The sequence below is a fragment of the Patiria miniata genome, unplaced genomic scaffold (genome assembly GCF_015706575.1).
Source record: "Patiria miniata isolate m_02_andy unplaced genomic scaffold, ASM1570657v1 HiC_scaffold_6, whole genome shotgun sequence".
In the NCBI taxonomy this organism is placed as follows: domain Eukaryota; kingdom Metazoa; phylum Echinodermata; class Asteroidea; order Valvatida; family Asterinidae; genus Patiria; species Patiria miniata.
Window position 1 is genome coordinate 6280097 of NW_024037073.1, and position 25549 is coordinate 6305645.

General features: G+C 39.6%; 1 protein-coding gene across 1 annotated transcript; it reads left to right on the forward strand.

Annotated features, from left to right (window-relative positions):
• Positions 1-1760: 1760 nt before the first annotated feature.
• LOC119742978 (sec1 family domain-containing protein 1-like) lies at positions 1761-25291 on the forward strand. The gene is made up of 20 exons (XM_038219268.1): positions 1761-1902; positions 4039-4198; positions 5336-5426; positions 6976-7098; positions 7784-7871; positions 8488-8633; positions 9527-9612; positions 10898-10997; positions 12558-12694; positions 14793-14883; positions 15055-15128; positions 16789-16870; positions 18384-18548; positions 19435-19514; positions 20730-20865; positions 21427-21480; positions 22262-22314; positions 23149-23251; positions 23901-23984; positions 25250-25291. Exons 1-20 carry the CDS (start codon positions 1863-1865, stop codon positions 25277-25279), a joined length of 1923 nt encoding a protein of 640 aa, XP_038075196.1. The 5' UTR covers positions 1761-1862; the 3' UTR covers positions 25280-25291.
• Positions 25292-25549: the final 258 nt, after the last annotated feature.

Genomic DNA, 25549 nt, shown 5'->3' on the forward strand with positions numbered 1-25549 from the left:
TTAAAGTTGCCGAATGACGGGATACTCTTGTGGGTTTATCTATAAGTGGAATAAATGAGTATGAAAACTAGTATCAAGAAAATTTTGTACAGTGATATTATCATCATAATTTAGAAGATTAATATTTAAATCTCCAGGGAGAATACAATGTTTATTTTCATTACAAATGCAGATGGTTATATTATCGAAGTGGTACATAAAATCATTATATGAAACTTGTGGAGGTTTGTATAAAACACCAATTATCACGTTTTTTGATGACGTTTGTCTCAATTCAATAAACAGCGATTCGATTGAGTTATTGGAATAATTGAGATCCTGACGGATATTACACTGAATGTCATTTAGCACATAAATGGCAACGCCACCACTAATGTTATCAATTCTATTATTAGTAATTAATTTATAACCAGGTAACGAAAACATAATGGAATTGTCATCTTTAAGCCAAGTTTCTGTGAGAGCAATGACTGAGAATTCGCTTAGTGACTGAAGAAGTAATTTAAAGTCATCAACATTTTTCGGGAGACTTCGCATATTAAAGTGAATAAAATCTAGCTTTTGATTGGCAACAGAATTAGACTGGAGAATACATAAATCTTTTTCGGAGGAGTACAGGCACTCATGTGTAACCGGTTTCAGGATCATCGGGGTCTACGGTTTCAGCACACACCATTAACATAGCGCTGACGGATCCAGATGTCTTTCTGTCAATTCAACATTTTATAATCGTGCTCTTATTTGTGGGAAATTGTATCGTAATCCAAATACTATTTTGTCTTCGAATGAATTAATTGTTTTCGTGAGTATCAACAGCTGATCGACCTTTGACGCTATCCTGAAGGAAGGTCACAAAGGTGATGTCATCATCGACATCGGTCGGTGATTGGTCTGTTGAGCAAACAGCTTGCTCAATTATTGGTCTGTTGAGGAAACTGACTGCTCATCAGAGCTCAATGATTGGTGGGTTGAGGGCTCGCCAAGGTCCTTTGCTGGCTGGGAATACCAGGTGTCGTAGGCTTTTTGTTTTTTTTTCTCGGGGGCGCTGGTAGTGCTTTGCAAGTTTGGGGGTTGGCCATTTTGGGGTTCTGAATTTTTTTCTTTTTCTTTGAACGGCAGCGGCCAAGCGGCCGAAGCCGATTGAGAAACAATTTTGAAGCAACCGTTAAACTGGCCCCGAGTTGCGAAAACTTTGACGCGGCCCCTCAAAACGACTTTATACAAATTTGTGCAACTTTTGTTTGTCTCGTTTGCCCAATAGTCCATCCGGAAAATGCCCCAAATCGCAGGCCACACTTAAATAATGTAGTTTTACAGTTTGCTTATTTTTCTATACTGAAAATCACGCTATTTTCTATATAAACTGTGGTATACTTGTGTTAATTGGAGGCGGCCTGACGCCACTTTTTTCTTCATATATCATCTCAATGAAGGTCATTCATTGCAAAAATGATGATAAGACATGAAACTAGGACTGAAAAATATTTCCAATTTTGTTAGGAAATACTTAGAAAATTTTCTTGACTCTCCATAGACTTTGTACACAATCGCGCGGAAGTGTCGTCAGCCTGCAACATTTCTTCCCATCCATTTCCCAGCGCACCTGAAAACATGTCCGGATGTAAAAGAGGTCTAACAAATTTGATGACTTTAATACCAGTGTTTTCGTTGTAGGAAAAAAAAGGCTGTGCAGCTCTATTACGGTGGTTTATAATTGAATTATATCATAACGCCTTGGACCAAGACTAAAGTCCCACTAGGCTGGCGCGCGCGCTGGCTTTCAACATCTGTCATTTTAGTGTGATGAAGCCTATATCCTGCAGCAATACAGTCCAGAAACCAGACTTCATTTACACGTCAACATGGCGGCCGCCAGTAACACCGTTCGCGACAAGCAGATTGGTGATTTTCTTGATTTTTGTTGTTTTCTTTTATTAAGACTGAGATTGTATTTGCCTAATGTCAGATCCAGTGCATTGCAGAATAAACGACACTGCAAAACACTAACCAAATATGTAATAAGTACTAGCTTGGGAACAATTTGGCGATACGGCAGCCAAAAACATGCAAAATCATGAAAATGCGATTTTCAACTTGCGGGAATCGTCTGGTTCCCTTTCTAAATAATGGTATTCAACGTTAGGATCTTTGGCGGTAGGAACCAGACTATAGTATCATTCAACCGAATGGTTTTTTTCAGTCTCAGACTTTATTTCTCTTTAAAAAAAACGCAGTGGCTATTGTTACGGCAGCCGTAATGCATTTCCCATTTTCTATCGTTACGGTAGACTGCAACCTGGCAACTTTTATAAAAAAACATGACAAGAAAATATAAAATTAGAAGGAACAAAGTGAATTTGAACTTTATGAAATTCGGACTTTATTTCCCTTTTAAAAAAAATCCTCCAAAGCCTCAGGTTAGAAAAGGAAAAAAATTCGAGTGCAAAACTGAGATCCGAACCCGCAACCTCGCGGTGCAAAATCCTACCCTCTATCGGCTGAGCTGGCGCACTGCTCGATAAAACGTGTGGAAACAAATAATTATATACCTGCGTGCGTACCAAAAAAATATCGTAGAGGGCGCTAAACAACGAGTGCCGTAACGATAGCCACTTCGTAAAAAAAAAAAAGGGCTATTTCAAAGCCAAGGATTACGAAGAAGTAAATGAAACGGAAAAAATGGAGTAATTGCAGAATGCCCTGCCACTCGGAAATACACCCCTAAAATCTCTGGCTACGCGGTTGGAATCACTGGAAAAGAAACAATTTAAGTCCATCAACCGTGACTCCCTAGCCGGCTACGAGGTGGATTGATCGAGTGGTGGGGTATTATGCAATTCAACCTAACGCCACTTTTTTCTTCATTATCTCAATGAACTGATGAAGGTCACTCATTGCAAAAATGATGATAAGATTAAGACATGAATCTGGGACTGAGAAATATTTCCAATTTTGCTAGGAAATACTTAGAACTTTTCTTGACACTCATCATAGACTTTGTACACAATCGCGGAAGTGGCATCAGGTAGCAACATTTTTTCCTAATCACATTCCCTAATAATATGACCTGATATTTAGTGATAAGTACAAAAAAATGTAAATCTGATGAAGAAACACCATTTTTTAAGGAGTGCACAAATTCTTAGTAAATACTTTACTTTTTTTCTGTCATGGCTCATAGACTTTCAGCAGGAGGTCTGAGTGGTGGCCTAGTATGAAATTTTTTCCAAGATAACGTATCAAAAAAAAAATTATAAAAAATTGAGCAGCGCAGCAGTAGTTTTGAACCCTAATTGTTTTGCGTATATGGTCCCGGTTACTGGCTCCACGCATGCAAAATATCACTGCAATGCACGTAGTCTGGTTCCCAGACCAAATGATGCTGACTATTGATGTTCAATTATGTCGCAACCCGGCTGATACGTCTGTGGTATTCAATAGCCCAACTTTTTTCCCCCTTTCTTTTAATAAAGTTTTCTTTATTTTTATGTTTTTAATCAAATCGTTCTTTTTTTATCAGTAGATTTCACTTTGTAATCAGTGGCTTTTGGAGGATTTTTTTTAAAAGGGAAATAAAGTCTGAGAACCATTCGGTTGATAGCCTGGTTCCAATAGCACAAGATCCTCACATTGATTATTCTTAGGTCAGGAAACCAGATGGTTGACTGTCATGCCGTAACGAGGGCAGTTGAAAATTGCGTTACGGCTGCTGTAATGATAGCCACTGCGATAAACCCTTCATACCTTTTCAATATTCATGATGCATCTTGCTCTTAGGTTTGGATGACAAACAAGTCAGGCAATTTGTTCACAAACCCAAGTGGCTATGAACCAGTTACATATGTCATTTCATTCCTTATTATATATCAAGAATTAAATGATAAATTTTTCACACATTTTTGTAGAAACATTATCTTTGGAAAATATTGCCAAAACATAGTATGGATGTAGGTGCAACGTCACTACAAGTATTTAGAGTTCACCATTAAGAAAGTTGAGATTGATGACAATAACGTGAAGATTTCTGCTTTTGAACAGCTGCTCTGAAGCGCATGCTGAACCTGAATGCACCGGTAACCAAGACCAGCCTCAATGAACCAACATGGAAGATACTGGTATACGATCGCTTCGGTCAGGACATTATCTCACCACTGCTGTCGGTGCGGGAATTGAGGGACATGGGCGTCACTTTGCACTTGTAAGAGAGAAATTGACAAATGCTTACCACATTAACATTGTCACAATTTAAGTTATGATTTGCATATAACTCTGTAACTTCTCATACCATATATTCCAGATCAGCTGAACAATTCGTGGTCATTGTGTGAAAAATTGGGGAAGAATCGATTAAAACATTAGTGATACACCCCTGAAACAGGGAGTCTGGCCTAGTGATTAGGGTTTGCGACTCATGATCAGAAGGTCAGGGGTTCGAATCCAGCTGCTGTTGGAATCCAGCTGCTGGTCATAGTGGGTCGCTGTGGTCCAATGGTTACGGTGTTCGACTCGTGTGCCGTGGTACATGGGTTCGAATCCTGACCGTGGGAACATGGTGCTTGTGCTCTTGAGCAAGGCACTTTACCATTATTGCTTCGTCCTTCGGATGGGACGTAAAGCTGTAGGTCCCTTGTGTTGTGTAATGCACTTTAAAGAACCCAGTAACACTTATCGCTAAGAGAAGGGGTTTGCCCCGGTGTTTCTGGCAGTGGCAACAATATACGCCGCAGCACCTTGTCAACCCTTATAAGGTGCTACATAATGGGTCTCATATTTCTCATATATATTATTTACCTTTCTTTAACAATAGACATAATTTCCAGCGCCTTGAGTACCTAACTGTTGGTAGATGTTGTGTCCTTGGGAAGGCCTTTTTACCCCACCAGGAGTATAAGTGGGTACCGGCATTAGCTGGGGAGTAACCTGCTATGGGCTGGCATCCCATCCTGGCCTGGGGGATAGTAATATTGTCAGTTGTTTTATACCAAACGCCGGCCTTATGGGCCATATTGGCTTGCAATACACCCTGAGGTTGAAGGCACAATGTGTACTCTGCAAAGCTGGCAAAAAGTAAAACACCTTTAAGAAAGATTCAGCTGATCATGAGTGCTTGATCGAAATGCCAGTCACTCCCTATTTTTTTAAAACGCGGCTAGAAAATTGTTTGGGGCTCAATGTATATACATGTATATATATGTATATGTTTTTAAAACTAATCAAAGGACAGCAATTAAAAGTTAACCAGGCAATTTCTCATTTCCATTCTCAGAACAAATGAAAAGTTCCAGGCCTCAAACTCAATATCATAGTTTTGTATTTTGGTCCTGTGTTCTGCCAGGCTTCTCCATTCAGATCGGGACCCCATCCCAGATGTTCCTGCTGTCTATTTTGTCCTCCCCACCGAGGAAAACGTCCAGAGAATATGTCGGGTAAAAATAAGACCTCTTTCTTATTTGATTGGTAGCTTCATAACATTAAAAGGGGCCTCCTGTGGGTACTAGCCCAGGTTGGACTCCGTTGTGTACACGCAACGGAGTCGAGGGTATGAATCTTTCCTGCCATAGCGAACAAAATTATAACACATTTTTCGCATATTTTTACCTGACGGAGGAAGCTGAAATTTCGCTTACATATTCCTTGTGTCCAGAATTGTGCCTGCGCTGGGTTTAGAAAAGGCAAATATGTCCATGGGCGGCGTATTTACCGAAAATAAACCGCAATCCTACGCTTTCGTTGAAAACATTTTCAGTACGAACTCCCCGTGGCCGTGTGAAGATTACGCGCGTGCGTGCATGCACACCTAGCACGCTGCCACCATGGCAGCAAGTGGCAGCAAACGGCACGCGCGAGTACGTCTTCACGCGGGGAGTTCGTACTGAAAATGTTTTCAACGAAAGCGAAGAACTTGTGGTTTATTTTCGGTAAACACGCCGCCCATGGACATATTTCCCTTTTCTAAACCCAGCGCAGGCACAATTCTGGACACAAGGAATATGTAAGCGAAATTTCAGCTTCCTCAGTCAGGTAAAAATATGCAAAAAATGTGTTATAATTTTTTTCGCTATGGTGGTACAATTTATACTCTGGACATCAGTCGTAATGCAATGAAGACGTCGTCCAACCTGGGCTATGTGTGTACAGTGATCACCTTCCCAGTGTGTGTATGGTATACAAAAAGTGAATGTTTTTGAGTGCAGTGGTAAGAATTTTTTCATAAGGTGACAGATGGAATGTTCCATTCCACAAGGCAAAGCTGAGTGGAATGAAGCATTCCATCTGAATACATCCTCCTCAGCTGATTGGTTACTTGTAAACTGGTACTACCGATATGAATGTACAGCATCAGACTCAGAGCTGTGTGAAAATGCAAATGTGCCATGGAAGTTCTGTTTACCGTGGAGTGGAATTTCTGTTTTTGCGGTGCAGCCACACCGTGCCTTAGGACGAATATTTCAATGACTCGTGATGAACAACCTGGTTAATTCATGGTCTGCGCGTAAAGCCTGGGGTCATGGTGCGTGTGCCCTTGGGCAAGGCATTTTGTCAGTCATTGCTTCTCTCCACCCAGGTGTAAATGGGTACCTGTGAGAGCAAAGATGGCTATTGTGGTTGAGTTTAGCTGCTTTGCGTCGTAATATCAGCAGGAAGCAGAGATGGTATTTGGAATGTTTCATTGGCCCAAAAATAAGGGGTAATAACGATGTACTGCCTTGAGCACCAGTACAAGTGGATACGTGTGCTTTATAAATACCCACTATTATTACATAAATTATCAATGACCCACCGAATATGATGGAGATTTTATTCAGGCATTGGATAACACTGAATATTTTATGGGTTTAGGGTCATAGTGTGAGTAAGTTCACGTTTCCTATTTTATGTTGTGTTCGGTGTAAACTTTCAGGTTTTCTACATTTGATAATAATTGTATTTTGCAAAGTAAACGTAAATGAAATGACTGTCTCTCCCAACTTTCAGGATTGTCAGAGCCAGTTGTACGAGTCCTTCTTTCTGAACTTCACCTCTGCCATCTCCAGACAGCTACTAGAAGAACTCGCCGGCGCGGCACTCCAGTCAAACACAGTTTCACAGATATCAAAGGTAGGAGTAGGGCAACTTGTTTTCTGTTTAAAAAATATTAGGAAATTATTAATTCCATTTCAGTCAAGCAAGGAAATTTGTTTCCAAAATCATCTTGTGTCACGTGTAGTGGACATTCACCGGAAACAACTGAACAAATTTTTCTGTCATTTATTTCCACAGAATTTTCTACAAAATTACTCTCAGCTGTGCATTGTGCTTGAAATTGACAATACTTTATATTGAAAATGTAAATTCAGTTGTTAGAGTTTGCTGAATTTCGCAAGGTGCCTGGGCAATGCTTGAGGGGTTTTGGGTAGTGGAGTGATTTATTAAAAATGTTGTACAGCTGTGAATGGAAAATGTAATTGGAAGCCATCTATGGACTTACAAACACAATTTTGAACAATTTCAGATAAACCAAAATGGGGAACGGACTAGGTGCATTATAATATAAATTTTAACAAAGAAACTGACTGGAGCTGGATTTGAACCTACAACCTCCAGATTACCGTACCAGAGCTCTACCAACTGAGCTATCCAGCCCTATGTTGGCGTTCCGACAATTTGGCAATGCGATACTAGTCAGAAGCCATAAGCCAGAAAGATCAACTCGTCCAGAATTTGTGAAGAGATTGTCAATCATCTGAAAATTACTGAGCAAGTCTCTTGTTTGATTTGTTTCTTTGTTCTTTTGTTTTGGCAGGTTTTTGACCAGTATCTGAATTTCATCTCCATGGAGGATTTTTTCTTCACAGTCAGACATCAAAACAGAGATTCAATCTCGTACTATAGTGAGTATTGCTATGGGAAAACCACAGAACAAAATGCGACATAAATTTAATGTAAAAAAAACTGCCACAAACTTTGATGGAGTAGAAACATGTTTTACTGTTTCATGAATAAGCAGCTTGTGTGCTGACTGTGATGTCACAAATTTGCGTTCGTGTTTGCTTTCACCAAGCTTAACATGCCCGGATCCTTCGAAATTCACCCTACTTAAGATTTTTAGCAATTTTGTTGCTTTAAACCAAATAAAATGCTGGAAAAGCAAATGATCCTATATGCTTTTCAGCTCAATTTCCAACGATTTTTGTTTGACAATTTCACTTCATGCTTTTCGAATCACCCCTCTAGCTACATGTATATAACGGAGTGTCCAGGACTATAAAACACTGACTAACTGGTAGTATTCCACATGCCTATGTGAGGATTGTGAATGCTCAACCAATAAAATGGTAAAAGGCACTGGATTTAATAGGAGTCCAAATTTCATGTGACACTGAAAAAGTGTTTAAGACCGGCTGGTACCGGCCACGTGACGGGCTCTCGACCAGTAGGAATGGGTAAACTGCCTTAGGTATTTATGAAGTTATAGATGTTTTTTTATGAACTTTGTTATCTTTGCAGGTATGAACAACGCTGACGTCAAAGACACAGAAATGGACACCATCATGGACACCATAACGGCTAGTCTTTTCTCGGTGTGCGTCACTCTTGGCACTGTGCCAATCATCCGATGTCCCAAGGGAAACGCAGCTGAGATGGTGGCAGAGGTAAACGTCATCTCACTTCACGCCCCACGTCAGTACAAGTCATCATAACCAAAAGAACACATTTAGGAAAGCATAACTTTCTTCCAAAATCCAATGGATTGCGTGCACAAGCACCCCTCAACGGTGTAAAAAGAGACTTGGGGGAGTCCTCTGGAATGGACGTATGAATGCATTACCATTGGAGCCTGACGCTCATGTGATATAGACACAACTGGTTTAATATCATGCATGCGTACTTAGTGGGCCGGATTGAACCCATTCACTGGCACATAGAACAATCCTAGAAACCAGTTAAGTCCTGATATCAATTTTGTCACGAAGGCCCAATTCAGTGGCAAAAGCACTGGCTCGCTTTTGTTCAGATAATCTGTCACGGGGCCTTTTCTTTGTACAATAGCATGCACCTTCGTTTCTCTATTGAAGGGGGGGGGGGGGCCCTTGTGTGTCTGTACAGTAATCACATGCCCAGATTCATGTAAATTCAATATTAGGTTTTGCCTTTCACCGATGTATAAACACTGTATACTCGGTGTGTTACCCCCTGAGTGAAAGTGAGAAAAAAATCACTCATGCAGGATTCGAACCCACGACCTTCTGCTTTCTAGTGTAGACGTCTTACGACTCAAAACTTGCCGGGATCGGTTGAGTAGTTCGAATCCGATGTGGCCGCGGGTACCGCAATGAAACTATTCATAAGACGTATATGATAAGCACTGCCTGGCTCACAAGTCCGTGAGGTACAAAGAGGACTATAGACTGGCCCTCTCTGGGTCCAGGAAAAATGTAAAACACACCTTTTAACAGGGAATGTTTTAACAATTCGGACTTGACCTGTGTGACTAGAAACTGGAGGTCAGTGAGTTGATATATTTGATTGTTGTATTTTGATCCAGAAACTTGACAAGAAACTAAGAGAGAACCTGCGAGATTCTCGTAACAGTCTCTTTACGACGGATTCCATGCAAGCTGGACAGTTCAGGTACATGTCACTTATCAGTAGTAAAATATTGTGATTGCGTTTTATAAAGCCAGCAGGTTATCATCATGAATTTTATGGAATCGTGACTGTATTACGAATGCATGAATAATGTTACCCTTTGTGTAGGGCTCTTTCATGACCGGCTCCCGATTTCACGAAGCACAGCGACGCGTCGCAACTCGAGTTACGACATGTAACACGTCGCAACTCGCGACGCGTCATATCATCCATTTCACGAAAGTTGCGATGTGTTGAACACTTCGTAAGTGCCTTGACAACGGCTTAAAACACGTCGCAAGTTACCAAGTCTAGTGGTCGTCACAAAATAAGAAGAGTCCGTTTTTAGCCAGTTTTGTGCCATAAATATTACATAAACGAGATTATAATACCGAGGCAATGTGTGTAAAGTTGTAAATAGAAACTTCATTGAATAATTATGAATTAGCCTGGAATATTGCAGTTAAAATTTCAAAGTAGCTACACAGTCCACTGAGAGCTCATTTTCCTTTAAAATTGCATCACACGGCCGCCATTTTGTCCTACATTTTAACAATTTTTGAGCGGAGATCCGACGACTCTTTGTTGAATACCAAACGACTACTTACTGTACGCTGACTTAATACATAAAACGGTCATCGAGTTGTGCTATAAATACACATACGACACGTCACACTTACGACGTGATTTTGCATCGATGTGACCCATCGTAGGGATACGATGCGTCGCAGCACTGCAATGCATCGTAAGTTACGATGAGTTTCGTGAAATTCGGGTGCTGGCCCACATTCGCGTGCCAGAAAGTCAGCGTCACCATTATTGTAGTAGGCAAAGATCCTATAGCACCGCACGCAGGTAGTAGGCAAGCCTTCAAAGCTGTGATGGATGGCAAAAAATGTGAGAAAAACGCAGAGCCATCACCCAGTGCTTGGTCGGCACGATATCGACAACCATACACGGCACAGCTAGCAATCATAATGCCATTTGATAAAAAATTCTCTATTACTCCATGCGAAAATAAACCCTACTGTCTAGTTTATAATGCATGGCATTGTTTTTAACAAAAGACTTGCCTTCTGCTATGGTGGCTGATCACGGGGAAACCATTATGGTCAAGTGGTATTTTGATGTCATTCAATTAGAACCAATAACATCTATACTGTTCTACTTCGTCTATCTTCCATTTTCGTGCTTCGGAAAAAAAATGCCTACCATGCAACCCCACGTTGTCATTGTAAAAGGGCTATGTTTGTAAAAATGAAATTTCCTTTTCATATGCTTTGTTTAGCTTCCAGAGACCGTTACTAGTCATTCTTGATCGTAACATGGACCTAGCTACTCCATTTCATCACACATGGACCTACCAAGCTCTGGCACATGATGTACTGGTATGTCATGCATTGGTCTGAATAACTTCTTAGTAGTACTTTCGATGTTGACAAAGACATGTTCTCTTAAACCTTACCTGGCTGTAATGTCACAATATGTCTCTGTTCACTATAATGACATTCCCAAATTAACAAAAACGTTACAATTCCATTGTAGATGGATGAACCCGTCTAGAAGATGGATTCACATTTTCAAGTTTGAAGTGAAATTTAAATACATAAATAGACTATTCCAATTGGAGTTTAAAATTTGAATCTGATTTTAAACCAAACTCTAAACCTTTGTAGCTACATTGTTCCTTTTGCTGAGTAATCAGTGTTGAAATATTTAGCTGCAACCTTAATGTAGGGAGACCAAGTGCGCCCTCTGTTGTAATCCAAAAGTTTTGTGAGTAATTTGCATATCATGACCTTTGTGCTTCCCGCACAAACTTGTATCAAGTTTTCTTCTGTGGGACTTGAACAGGGAAGACCACCACAAATTTCGGGCATAGATTCTCTCTATTTTGTAGGGAGCATGGCTCCGGCCATGCTCCAAATATATATCATTTTGGAAGGGTAGTATTATAGATTCGTCCCTGTGAGTACTTGTGTATAATTTTTTCTTTTTGTGAGAATATTGTGTTCATTTTGAGGCTGGATGATTCACAATCTGTAATCTGTAATGTATGTAGCCAGCCATGTGTTGACATTTGACCTATAATATATCGCTGTGCTAGTTTATTGTGCCTTACTACATGTACATCATGGATTATTGCCTTGTGTAAAGAACATTATCGTCTTGACTCTTGTGTAGAAATAAATCAAAATCAAAGTTCGGAAGCTCATCTCATTGTCGTCGTCATAGGTTCATAGTTTTACTGGCATATATTTTTAATAGAACACTCATCCTCTTTCACTAGAGGGCCGGCCTCCTTTTGCCGTCCCGCTACATTAATATAGGTTTTCCCGGCTATTTCAAAATATTTCTCATTCAAATTGACCAACTCTATCATTCAATTTTGTCCACACAAAATCTCACACGTTTTTAACAAAATCAATTTAGTCATTTACAATTCAATTTCAAAGTTTGGTCACCCTCTACAGTCACCGGGTCGACAATATTTGTCATTACAGAGATCGAATTTGTCTTATATGAATCAATTAAACAAATTTGATTTCTAAAAAAAAACAAGGTTTGGCGTAGATGAGATGAAATGAAAAACTCCAGGACGAAATCGTGTGCTCATTGTGTGAATTTGCTTGAACTGAATTTAAAATTGTCCGACAAAAGACGAAATTAAACATTGGAAGTGCTCTAAATTGATGTTGATGGACGAATCTGAATATTAGAAACAGTCAATTCGACGTTTTAAAATAGCTGGGAAAACAGATTCCTTTTTATGTTCAACTAAAGATAGAAGAATAAACTTTAATGATAAAAAGGGACTAATTTCAGGATTGAACAGTGTTAAAAGTAATTGTTGCTGCACTCAGTGGTATTTATTCAACACTTAGTGTTGAGTTTTGATTTCTGAGAGATTAATTTTAGTAACTTCCTTCCTTTTTTCCCCCTGATAGGATCTTCAGTTAAACAGGGTGGTGATTGAGGAGACGGTAGATGTAGGTCACTCCACCACGGGGTCACGACCCAAGAAAAAGACCAAGTCCTATGACCTCTCATGCCACGACAAATTCTGGTCCAGTCAAAAAGGAAAGTGAGTAATTTGGTCATGTTAACCCCCCTATTGCAAGCATACACTCTGTGCCAAGTTGTCCTTTCAGTCAAAATCAATCAAGTGACTGTTTTCAACAGTTAAGAACTCCCAGCCTACACAAGGGAGGATTGACTGGCTGTGACTGTTTATGTAACTTGATACAGCTATGCTTTGACTGCAGGTGATTGATAAGCCAGCTGCGCGTACCACTTGCCTGCTTTTGTCTGTTGACTGAATTTGACTAGTCACAGTGCTTGCTTGAAATACGATGATTGTTGGTGACTAGCCTGTGTAAAAGGCATGGCAGGGGAAGAGGATTGACTATGTGTATTGTCTGTGACTGTTCAGATTAGCAGGAGGGTATTAAGATCGATCCATTTGGACCTATCCCATAATATCTAAGCTAATCACAGCAGTGGTTGTGCAACCAGACGTCCGACAAAAATATGAAATGTGAGCACATATGATGTGCACTTTAAAAGTAGTGTACACCATTTGCTTAAAAGCATTTTTGCCAATTCAAGGAACAACAATACAGTTAATCTGAAGCAGGTGGTTGTTAAACTAACCTGTCAAAACGTCAGCTCAGTTGATACCTTTGGAGAAAACTCTGAAAATGCATCATCATTTTTCTTAACGCAAAGCAGGGTTTCCGTTGAAAACTCTCCCTTCTGAAAATGTTCATACATTTTGACTTGCACCCTCTTGTGGTATGATCCCCAGTTTGTCACTTGGGGAAAAATAATACTCATTCATGGGTATGTAACCTATTACAAGCTAAATTAAATTTGGCAAATTTGGGACAGTTTTCGAAGAAAGGTGTTTTTCTTGTGAAGGGTTGGTCCTAACTATTATGAGGAAATTATAGTAATTCCTCTTTTCTCGAATGTAACATAACAGCATCTTATTTAATAGGAACAATAATTTCACAGGATGCTTGATCCTATTATTTACTTACAATCCAGCACGAAATTTCATAAGTTTTTGGCAGTTTCATTTTGTTTTTGTGTGGAAATGGTGACCATTAGCTTAAATGGATTGTCGTCAGTGCCTAATGACACAAAGAGATTAAAGTCATGTAAAATTGACTGAATGAAAGTTGGAGCAAGAACAGAGAATAAATATTTAGCCAATTGAAGTGATTAAGAAGCTACAATGTGGCATTTGGTAATAACAGTTGTTATGTCGAAGATTATGTTGTATAAAAATATACACTTGGTGTGGGATGTACTGTTTATATATGCGTTTGATACAAAAGCTTCATTGTATAATATAAGTTTTGATCTTGTGTTGTATGAATGTAGAGGATAGCTTGATGCGGAGTTTGATGGATAAATATTCCTAAGATGCTGCTTGAAGTCTTAAAATGAGAATTTGTTATAGATTGATCAAAGAGAATTGACTCGGGTGGGATTCAAATGCACAAACTCTGGTGTTCTGCCAGCCTTTCGGAAACTTTAAATCTACCATGCCTGTGTGCTCTCTGCTCTTCCTTATGGCTCTGAGACCTGGACACTACATAAGAAAGAACTACAGCATATTTCGGTCTTGCACGTTCATGCAATGTCTTTGTTGCATGTTACATATTCTGTGGTTCGACTTCACCCCAATATGGTAGTTCAACAGCACACAGGGTTAAGAAGTATTGTCTCAGAAGTCTCTTGGAGACGGCAGTCCCTTTTTGGTCATGTGAGGCGCCGCCAAAATCCAGCCCCTGCCAGACTTGCTGTGGATGTTGCCATCCAGTTTCGTCATGGTCACCAGCCGGCTACCTGGACAAGACCTTGTGGTCCTCCCCTCCCGGCTTACCTGGCTAAAGCAGGAAGCCATTACTGTTGACTGTCCAGTTGCTCCCAAGTTATTGCTTGCCCCTTGCTTCTGATCGGAGAGGTTGGAGGTCATTATACGACCCTCTGATGGTCTTGTGCTGCAGTAGAATTTACCAACTGAGTCATCCAGCCATGCGTATGGTCTTAAAAATTGTCATTGTCCTATAGTGTCCTACAAATTAGAAGTCATATACACTTGTAGCCATGTGTCACACCAAAATTTGTATTTGATTCTGCATCCTGTGTCTGCATTTTGCATTTCATTTCAGTCCTTTCCCTGAGGTAGCTGAGGCGGTTCAGAGTGAGTTAGAAACCTACCGAGCATCCGAGGATGAAGTCAAGAAACTCAAGGCGGCCATGGTGAGTAAGTTGGGTCTTGAAAATGGCAGCACACCAGGTGCCATGATTTAACAGGATGCTCAAGACTATTAGTCACTTACAGTCAAGTAAGGTATTTCATAATAATTTGGTATTTTTTTATGTTTGCAAATGTTGTATATTACCTTTAATCTTGTTACTTTTGATCGTCAGGGTCTTGAAGGTGAGGATGAAGGTGCTATCAGTATGTTATCGGACAACACGGCTAAACTCACATCAGCTGTAAGGTAAGCATGTCTTCACCGTAGCCTCTTGATCCCTCAGAATCCACCAGGAGGTTAATATTCAGGATTTAACATGATGAAAACGTGGGCAATTCCAGCTTCACGGACATTACAAATAGGACATTTGTTTTTGTACTTGAAGAGCTCAGTGAATAAACCTTAAAATGTTTCTTTTCAAACCTAATGCATCCATCATCTAGAAATGGTCTAAGAGATTACAGACTCGGAGTTTCGGATCTTTTGTGTAATTGATATCATGATTGATTGGCTCGGTGGTGGACATTATAGTTTCTTTCATAATGTTGAAATGACTATGTATAGCCCAGTCATCGTTACGTTACGTGGGATTTTGATGCCCCCAAAGAATTTACTACTGGGGTCCTGCAAAGTGGGGGGAGATGACAGATACAGGAAGGTTTCCTGAATGCCTTGGCATTTAGGGTTGCAGAAATTGAGTCATTTAGTTAAACCTCCTTGTGAGTAGTAGGAAGTCAATTTCAGAGCATTATGTAATACCCTAATGAAGTGTTAAAGTAACGGTCTCACAGTCACAGAGAAAGTCACTGCACTGAGAGTAGTGAAGCTTGCGCGAATCTGCCCGCTTGCCCTGAGCTTAACCAGACAAAAGAATTGTTCATGGATTGGAAATGTTATCCATACTCCACAGAAGATTTTCTCAAAGGACTTTGAGGTGGGGTGCTCACTCTATGGGCAAACGTGATTAGGCAAAATCTTTATGGTTTTAACCCTAAAAGGGCCGGGGGGAGGTGAAATCTGCCTCCCCCCCCCCCAACTTTTCCCACGATACCCTTGAAAAAAAAGAATTCACGCCCCGAGCTCTTCTTACTTTTAGCCTCGAGTCTTGCGTATGTTTTGATACCAAATACAAAAAATTCGGACCACTGTTTGCCGCGAAAACGAAAACTTTTCCGGCGCTTCATGCTGTGAAAACTTAAATTCCCAAAATACATAGTAGAATTACCAAGTAGAATTATTAAAACACAAAGCAGAATTACCATTCGTGCATATGAATAATTAATTAGCCAAAATTCATGAAATTTCTTGTGTTCATGTTAAGTTGTTCCATGCATGTACCGATTTCCATAATTTTTTGGCACTTTATGGCTGAGATCTGAAGGGGGGGGGGGGGCTGAATCCCCCCTCCCCCCGGCTGTGAGATTGTCAGAATAACCAAGCCGTATTAGGGTTAAAGAACAAGTTACAAATACCTAGGACGGTTAATAACATTCTCAAACTTGAGGATGCGAAATGGCACAAATTCTAATCTAAGATAGATTCTTATCTAAGATAGTATTCGGCAGAAGTGTTGTGCTGGCCATTTTCTTCGCCCAATTTCTCAAGATAAAGAGGGGAAAAATATTGCTAAACAAATCACATACTTAGCAAAAATCAGCCGAGAACCAGTCACAAGCATCATGCATTTAATGACATTTTAGCTGGTAACCCAAAGTTGTACAAATTTATTGAGCAGTCCAGACATTCAGTTTAAAAGGTAAATCGTCTCCAGTTTGTCACTGTTACTCCTCATAGGGCCCGATAGCTCAGTTGATAGAACACTGGTACGATGGTCCAGAGGTCTCCGGTTCAAATCCCACTGTAGTCAATTTCTTTGCTCCGATCTTATTCAATCCTTTGTCCACAGTTCTCTTCCGGAGCTTCTTCAGAAGAAGAAGACCATTGACATGCATACCAATGTAGCCACAGCACTCCTTGATCAAATCAAGGTAGGTCACATCAATCCAATTGTTTTTGATTTCACGGGAAATATCACCTCATTATGTTACTTCTTTTAACAGTCTGTTTTTCATGCAATACGTTAATTGACTGTAGTGAAAGCAAACTCACTCGTCGGTGAGGGCTGAGAGGCAAAACCCAATTCAGGGTGAGTAAAACAAGCGTACAGGTTCTGGAGAAACTCGTAACTTTGGTGAGTAAACAAAAACGAAACCTAAATGTCGGGACCATTGTTCCAGTGAAGTTCAGCATGTAGCACTTTCAAAATCTAGGATATGAAAGCCCAATTCATAAGCTTTCTTTTAGTACAAGAACCATTCAAATCACTCATATAATTTTCAAGTTACGGAATTTTCAACACAACCACCGTTTTAAGGTTCTGTCCACGGATCGACGTAAAGGTAAGTGTTCTTTCAGCAAAATGAAAACAAATCACATAGGGATGTGTGTGAATTGTTTTCGTTTTGCTGAAAGAACGCACACCTTTTTTTGTGATCCGTGGACAGAACTTTAAAACAATGTTTGTGTTTGAAATTCCGTAACTTGAAAAGTACATGAGTGATTTGGATGATTCCTATAATAAAAGAAAGCTTATGAATTGGGCTTTCATATCCTAGATGTTGAAAGTGCTACATGCAGAACTTCACTGAAACAATAGTCCCGACCTTTGGGTTTCGTTTTTGCTTACTCACCCTGTATTATAGAGGTTAAGTTACGAGTTTCTCCAGAACCTGTACGTCTAGGTCCAACGTTGCATCATGGATACACACATGAATGTAAAAAAAGATGCGTAAGCAACACACGCAGACTGCTGGCTTGCCATACGCATTGCCAAACAAGCGATTTTGGCATTTGCCGTGACGTGAAGGAAGGGTGGTAAAATCCTCTGCATTTCTGTGACGGATTGATAAAGAAGTTTTATCAGAAGTCTAGTGAAGTACATGTACAGTCACAATCAATAGATTTGAGAAGATCATCAAATTCATTGCCCTTCAAGATCATCATGAAGGGCAAAACCTAATTGGATTTACATCACCCCGACGCAAAAATCCCATCTTATTAATAGTTAATGCGGTACCCGCTGCTATGTACATCAGATTCGAACCAGCCAACCGATCCCGTTAGCTCGGTGGTCGAGTGGTAAGACATCTGCACTAGAAAGCATGAGTTTGTGGGTTCGAGTCCCACCCGAGTGATTTTTTCCAACTTTCACTCGGGAGGTAACACACTGAGTATACAGTGTTTATACGTCGGTGAAGGGCAAAACCTTATTTGATTTACATCACCCCGACGCAAAAAATTCCATCTAATGAGAAGATCATCTTATTAAATAGAGGTATTTTTCAATGTTTTTGTACGATCCGCATACACAGATTCCATGCAATATTTCTTCTGTGTGTCTTTCATCTTAACGCCTCTTCTATAATGTCTTTCTGTCTGACACCCTTTCTGTCACCCTTTCTGTCTACCTGATTGTCTCCCTTACTTACTCCCTTCCCTCAGGTTCGCAAATTGGATGTCTATTTTGAGCTGGAGGAGAAGCTAATGAGCAAACAGTCCCTAGACAAATCTCTGATGGACGTAATCACGGACCCGGACGCGGGAACGCCGGATGATAAAATGAGGTTGTTTCTCATCTTCTTCATCTGCACACCAGTCATGAGCGACGTGAGTAGAGAAGAACAGACTATACTTTTCAAACATTTAAGAATAGATATAATTTATCCAATTTAGTAGAAAATTCATCTAATTTATTTAATTTGGTAGATAATTTATTTAATTTGGTAGATAATTTATCTGATTTGGTAGGTAATTTATCGTAATTTGGTAGATATTTGCAACACAGAGGTTTTGGTAATGGTTACTATCATGTTTAAAGAAACAGATCTGCAGAAACACAATGAAGATTACTGACTGGCCAGAAACCAGATTTTAACACCAAAATGTCTTTTAACCTGACAGCGAAAGAATTTTTTAACTTCGAATTTTTCAAGGATTTCAAACGATAATTAAAATTGTTATTTCATGTTTCAACTTCAAATTCATAGATATTAGGAGTGCCCATGCACATAATGAAACACATAGGCTTCTTTAGTTTTCTGCAATGAAGTATTGTAAGTGTTTTTTAACTAGTTAACACCGGAGGCTGTTAACACGATCTGGCAAGTATACTGGCAGGGGCGGGTGACGGGTTAAATAGTCAAGCTTGCCCCTAGTCTTCGGCGGTGGTCGTGTATAAACGTCATTTGTTCGAATTGGTTTTGTACACACCGTGTGTTGAACTTGAACATGGCCGCTGTACACAGAGTGTTGCAAAATATGAAATAACGGTGAGATGTATTGTACAAATGACTCGCAAGATTCAGTATTTGTGGTGTTTGACTTGATTTTATAATTTGGCCGATATATTCAGTCTTTTTCAAAAAAAAAAATTGGGGGCCACAAATAATCCCGTCATCAAGTGATTAACCAGCAGTATGCAGTGGCCACTTTTTGTTGAATATCGTAATGCATAACTTACATTACATGTTTTGTTTGTCATCTTGACCCACAGGTTGAGCTGGATCAGTACTCCGTTGCTTTGGAGTCTGCGGGATGTAACTTGGCACCACTACAATACGTCAAAAGATGGAAGTCAGTATTTCTAGTCTAGCTCATTCTAAATGTTTTGTTTTGTCAATTAAACTGAGTTCTCTAATTTGTTTACACCAGTTGATTGTCGTTTTATTGATTCCTGCAACCTGAGCCCAACTTCACGCACAGCTGCTTAGCAGAAAATGGCAGCATAATTTCTAGCTAAGAAAGATCACCTGTGAACCGGGGCCCAATTTCATTGCGCTGCTAAACAGCCGATTCTGTGCTAGCAGAGCCTCCGTCTATTTCATAGAGACTGTAAGTAGTAAGCACAGTAAGCGGAGACACTTAACCCCGGGGAGAAAAGTTGATTTAATCAGTGATGTAACAACAGAAATCTCCATGTGCGCGCAACTGTTAGCACATCCATGCCATGAAATAGTGCTTAAGCAGCAGCATGATTTTTCTGCTACAGTAAGCACAACTTTTCTGCTAACCGTTAATACAGCGCTATGAAATTGGGCCCGGGCAGTATATAGCCCATGACGTTTTGGCTAGTGACCTAGATTGGCTAAGAAGATTTATTCTGAACTTAGCATATATATATCTGTGCTTAGCAGCTCAGTGAATTTGCCCATACTTTTACTGTGGGACATCATATGTCACATAGTTGAGTCACCTAATAATAATAAAAGTACTAATGTGGTGCTTATATGGCGCATTATACCAAAGCCTCTCAAAGCGTTTCACAATTATTACCCCTGTTCATTAGGCCATAATAATAATAATCAGGGCACTTATATAGCATTCTTACACAAACTGGTATCACAACGCTTTACACAAGAAAACTATTAAAGTGTATAATACAAAGCGGTGAAGGGAAATAATAACAACCTATGGATCAATTAAGTCTGGAAGAGATGTGTTTTAAGCAAAGTTTTAAAGTCAGTAAGGGAAGTGGCGTGACAGATTTCATAAAGAAGATTATTCCAAAGGTTTGGAGCAGCTGCATAAAAACCTTTTGTTGAGATGAGACTGGTCTTGCAGCAGCTCGAGATCAGCGCATTCTGGTCTCTGCCTTCACAGGTACCCATTGATACTCCTTGATGGAGAGAGGCAATTGTAGTAAAGTGTCTTGCCCAAGCGCACAATCACCATCTTCCCCATCAGGGTTCGAACCCACATACCACAGCATGTGAGTGGAACACTGTAACCATTGGACCACAGTGCTCCACAAGCTCAAGTTCTTTTTTTTCCGACTGGCTTTCTCTGCAGACACTACACCAAGATGACAGCACCCAGCCAGTATGCAGGAGGAGGCACCAAGACCATCAGCATGTTCTCTAAACTCATGAGCACCGGCTCTCAGTTTGTTATGGAGGGCGTCAAGAACTTTGTGGTCAAGAAACATGTGAGCAGACTGCTGCATTGTGATGTTATTCAAAACACACTGTTAGCCAGAGGAGAAAGTATAGTTTTGGGAGGGAATCGGGAGCAGTTTTCTCCACGGAAGGTTTATTTCAATACAAGGAAGAGTTTCGTGGATGACATAATTTTTTCTGATTTCAGGTTTTTTTGTCAGAATTTTTCCTGATTTTTTTTTGTAAAGAATCCCATTTCAAATCTGGAGGTTTACTGGAAAGGGTTTTTTACATATTTAAATTGGACAAAAGAAGTGGATATTTGAAAGGGGTGTTTTTAGGCAAATACAAACATGATGCCAGAGACTGTACATTGCTCTAGGCCCCTCGGCAAATCTTAAACTCCCATGCCGATTATTTGAGGATTTTTCATTTCCCCTATTCTCACTCCTGTTACACTCTCCAAAATGTTGAGAAAAACCTTGTACAACCATTTCTATCAACGTCAACATTACACGTGGTGTCATCCGCAAAACGTGATCCCGGAATGCCTCAAATCGTATTTACTTGTTATTGATATCAAAGATAATGGTACTTTTTCCCTCGTTCAGAATTTGCCAGCTACGCGGATAGTCGACGCCTTGATGGAGCTCAAATCTAACCAGGTCAGTATGATTCATTCTTTATATCTACAGTATGTCCCCCAAAAAGTGTCCGTCTGACTATTTTTGAAATAACTACAAAACCATGAAGTCAATTTTGAAAATGTTTACTCGAGCAGATACTCCTTATCCTTGGTCTAAAATCTTATGAGTTTTATTTAATTTCAGTCACGCATCACTGCACCATGGTCAATTGATCACAACAACATTTTTGGACACTGTGACCAAGTGCCTTGCCTTAATCAATGTCAGTGCTGTGTTATGTAAGCTGTGTAAAATCCTGCATGTTGTGAAAAGGGCTGCAGTTAGGATTGGAATCATTTGCCTGGCTATCAGTCATCATGGCAAGATGTCAGTTCAATGCTTAAGGGCAAATGATTCCAATCCCCAACCACATCAGCCCTTTTTCACAACATGAAGGATTTTACACCGCTTACATAACACAGCACTGAAATTGATTAAGGCAAGGAACTTGGTCACAGTGTCCATAAAATAATGTTGTTGGGGCATGGTGTAGAAACTTCTTTGCTATACATGTATTGCATTGTTTATCATTTTGTGTTCTGTTACAGTTTATATGAGTGATGTTAAGCAATCGAAGTCCTTCTCACCTGGAACAAAAAATAGGAAACGTCAACACCCATCTGTAGACATTTCCAAACAGCATTCATTGTTTACTTGTCAACAAGGATAAGGCAGTTTTACATTTTTTTTAATTTTTTTTTAAATTGCCGTGATTTGATTCAAAACTTTATTCTTGTCTTTATTGTTTGACCACTTTTAGGAGACGGATGACTACCGATACTTTGACCCAAAACTGCTGAGAGTCACAGACAGGTAAGAGGTGGACAGATGAACTATCCCCCCAAAAAAGGAAATCATATATGAGGTTTAAATTGTATAGCTGTTACAAATATGGCATCTCAGAATGTTACTATGGAATGCCATGTCCTTTTCCTACAAACTATTGGGTGCATTCGATTAGCTCACATGGGTCGACTCAGGTTAGCCCTGTGCCATTCGATTAATTCTGACGTCATTCTCGGGGCTCACCCGGGTCAGGCACCACAGACACTGATCGTGGAGCAGAGTCAGTACTGGAAATACGTCACATGTATGAGTTGTTCATTCCAAAAAAAAACCTGACAAATATGGCGGTCAGACAGCGGAAAAACTCAAGTGGACCCAAAAATCAACTTTATTTGAAGTCTGAACATAATTTATTGAGCTCATAGCGAATTTAGAGGCTATAATTCCAGTCCTACTATGTTACATTTTGGGATGGGTGGAAGTGTAGAAGATCTCAAAAGTAAGACTCAGTCTGAAAAAAAGGCGTTTTATCAATGGCTACGGCCATGGCTATGGACATCACGTGAGGATCACGATGGCCTGCGTTTGAGTGTTTGATTAGCCCGACTCTTGTGGCTATTACGTCGACACGGGTCAACTACTCAAACGGTGCGTTTGAGTGCCTGGTTTTGATACAACATCATGATATGAAAACCTGTATCGCGATACTATCCTATAGGTAAACATACACAACAGACAAAACCATTTCTCTTTCAGGTAGTGAACTAAACTGTGAACTAAGCGATTACCATTACAAAATATTCTTGATTTGTAGTCTTGATTATCAAAACCGAGAAACAATTTTCTGTTGTCATTTTTCAGCTCGGCTATCCCGAGGAACAAAACCCCATTCCAAGATGCCATTGTCTTTGTGGTAGGTGGAGGCAACTACATTGAGTATCAGAATCTTATGGACTATGTCAAGGTATGTAGGCCTTAAGTCCTTACTGTCTTGAATTTGTCTGATAGAGCTGTAAACAGGGACCCCACAGAAATCTTAAAAATAGATTCCATGACTTTTATACATTATACACTGAGGCAAGGGACACCACTCCCTTTCAGCCTTCCAGTTTGACACAAGACCACTGAGCACCACAAAAGCATCACAGTGGTGCACTGAACATGCAACAAGTATAGAACATACATGCATAAAGAGGAGGTGTAGTAAACTAGAATGCAAACTGGAAGATATCCATAGCCAAATATCATGCAGCATCAGGTAAGGGCTATGCAGGATTCCATGACTTTTCCAAGACTTTTTTTTTTGGGGAGGGGGAATATTTAGTTTCCATGACTCCTTTTAAAATAACAAAATTCCATGACTTTTTCATGACTTTCCATGATAGCTTTAAATTCGAGGATTTTCCAGGATTTTTCCACGACTGCGACTAATATCAATTTTGAATGTTGCAGTGGGATATTATGATTCCACTTCAAAGAACTTATAAGAATTTTCTTATAAGGGTTTACCTTTCAATTATATTATATTGTAAAGCACAGACTAGATTTCTAAGATTCGATAATGATTAGGGCTGTTTTTCTTTCATTTCTCTCCATTTTTCTGTTATTGACAGAGTAAATCCAGCACCGCAGGGCATGGGAAGAAGATAACGTATGGTTGCAGCGAGTTATTCAACGCCGATCAATTCTTAAAACAGGTAATGCCAGATATTGTTTAACATCATGCCCAAATCAAAATTGATAGTTTTAAAACATTGGTCCTCAAAGCCCCGTGTGTATTTAAGGATTTTCATTCTTTATTATTGTGTAAGAACAGGTTTAAATAAATTTGTGGAGTAAATGAACTAAATGAAGGTGAGTATGGTAAAGGTACCCCATGCTCTCAAAAGAAAAAATGTTTTTCTCCTTTTTAAATTATAAATTTGTATGTTTTGTTTACGGAAAAAAACCTCCTTTTTTCCCCAATTTCGGTTGTCCGCAACCCTCTGAAAAAAGGGCTTTTATTTGGTGCAAAAATTAAGCTGCCATTTCAAAGCTGACTGAATTTTGGGCTGCAAATAATTCAAATTTATTAAAGAAATAATTCAATAGCTAAAACGCCGGTGGGTTTTTGTTTTTGATGTCTCATTCAAAAGTGAACAACTTTTTATTGCTAGGAAAATAGCAATTGAAAAAACAAATTTATTGGGGGGGGGGGGGGGGGTTGAAACCTGAAATAGCACGTTAAAAATAAATGTTAAAAATGCCTTAACCCTAACCCCCTAGGCCCTTGTTGCTTACAACCATCCTCAATCCTCCAAAATCCTCCAAAATTTTCCAAAATTTTGCAACTCCGCCTAAATTTTTCAAAATTGTCAGACAGTCCTGCCTCAAAATGCATTCATCCTCAATCCTCCAAAATCCTCCTCATCCCAAAACTTTGCACTCGTGTTTAAATGAAGGATAACCAACGCCAAATCCTTCAAAATCATCAGACAGTCCTGCCTCAAAATGCATTCATCCTCAATCCTCCAAAATCCTCTTGTGCTTCAATCACCATTCATCCTCAATCCTCCAAAATCCTCATGTGCTTCAATCACCATTCATCCTCAATCCTCCAGAATCCTCATTTGATTCAATCACCATTCATCCTCAATCCTCTAGAATCCTCCAAAACCGCCAGGAGGATTTTGGAGGAGTGAGGTGGGTTAGGGTTAAATTGGCTACAAGGAAATCAGACATTTATTTTAACATTGTGGCTTTTAATACTTTTAAAGTATTTGTAAGAGGTCTTGTTCCCATCTACATACCCCAGTAAAGATGTCAAAATTCAATTTTTTGAATTTACTATAAAGTTATCAGTTTTGAATTTGTGTAAATTTAAAAGAAAAACAAGCTTACTGACACAAAATCTCATATGCTTGTAACATGTACTCATTATCAGATGTAACAATGAATTTTGTTGTCTCGTTTATTCTTGCAGTTAACACAACTTGGGGAGGAGAATGTCTAACAGAGGAATGTCCATAACTGTACAGTCACAACAGTAGAAAGAAAAATGAATCAGCCTTTAATGTAAATTCATAATTATATGTAGAGTGTTTTTAAAAGTCGCACAACAAATGATCCAAATCAGTATTGGGTCTAATCGTATGACGTGAAACTACCACGTGACCATCCGGTTTCTCTGTGACCGTCCACCATTGCAGTAGGCAAGTGTTTGGATGTCAACCACGTCTTGCGTTGTCAACTAGACAGTAGAGCTTATTTTCACGTAAAATAT

Bases quoted from the DNA above. Each gene is read 5' to 3' on its own strand.
- LOC119742978 (XM_038219268.1), top strand. From the start codon at position 1,863: ATGGCGGCCGCCAGTAACACCGTTCGCGACAAGCAGATTG. The intron at 21,481-22,261 runs GTCAGTATGATT...GACCACTTTTAG, and splicing joins TGGAGCTCAAATCTAACCAG to GAGACGGATGACTACCGATA. The intron at 23,985-25,249 runs GTAATGCCAGAT...TTATTCTTGCAG, and splicing joins CCGATCAATTCTTAAAACAG to TTAACACAACTTGGGGAGGA.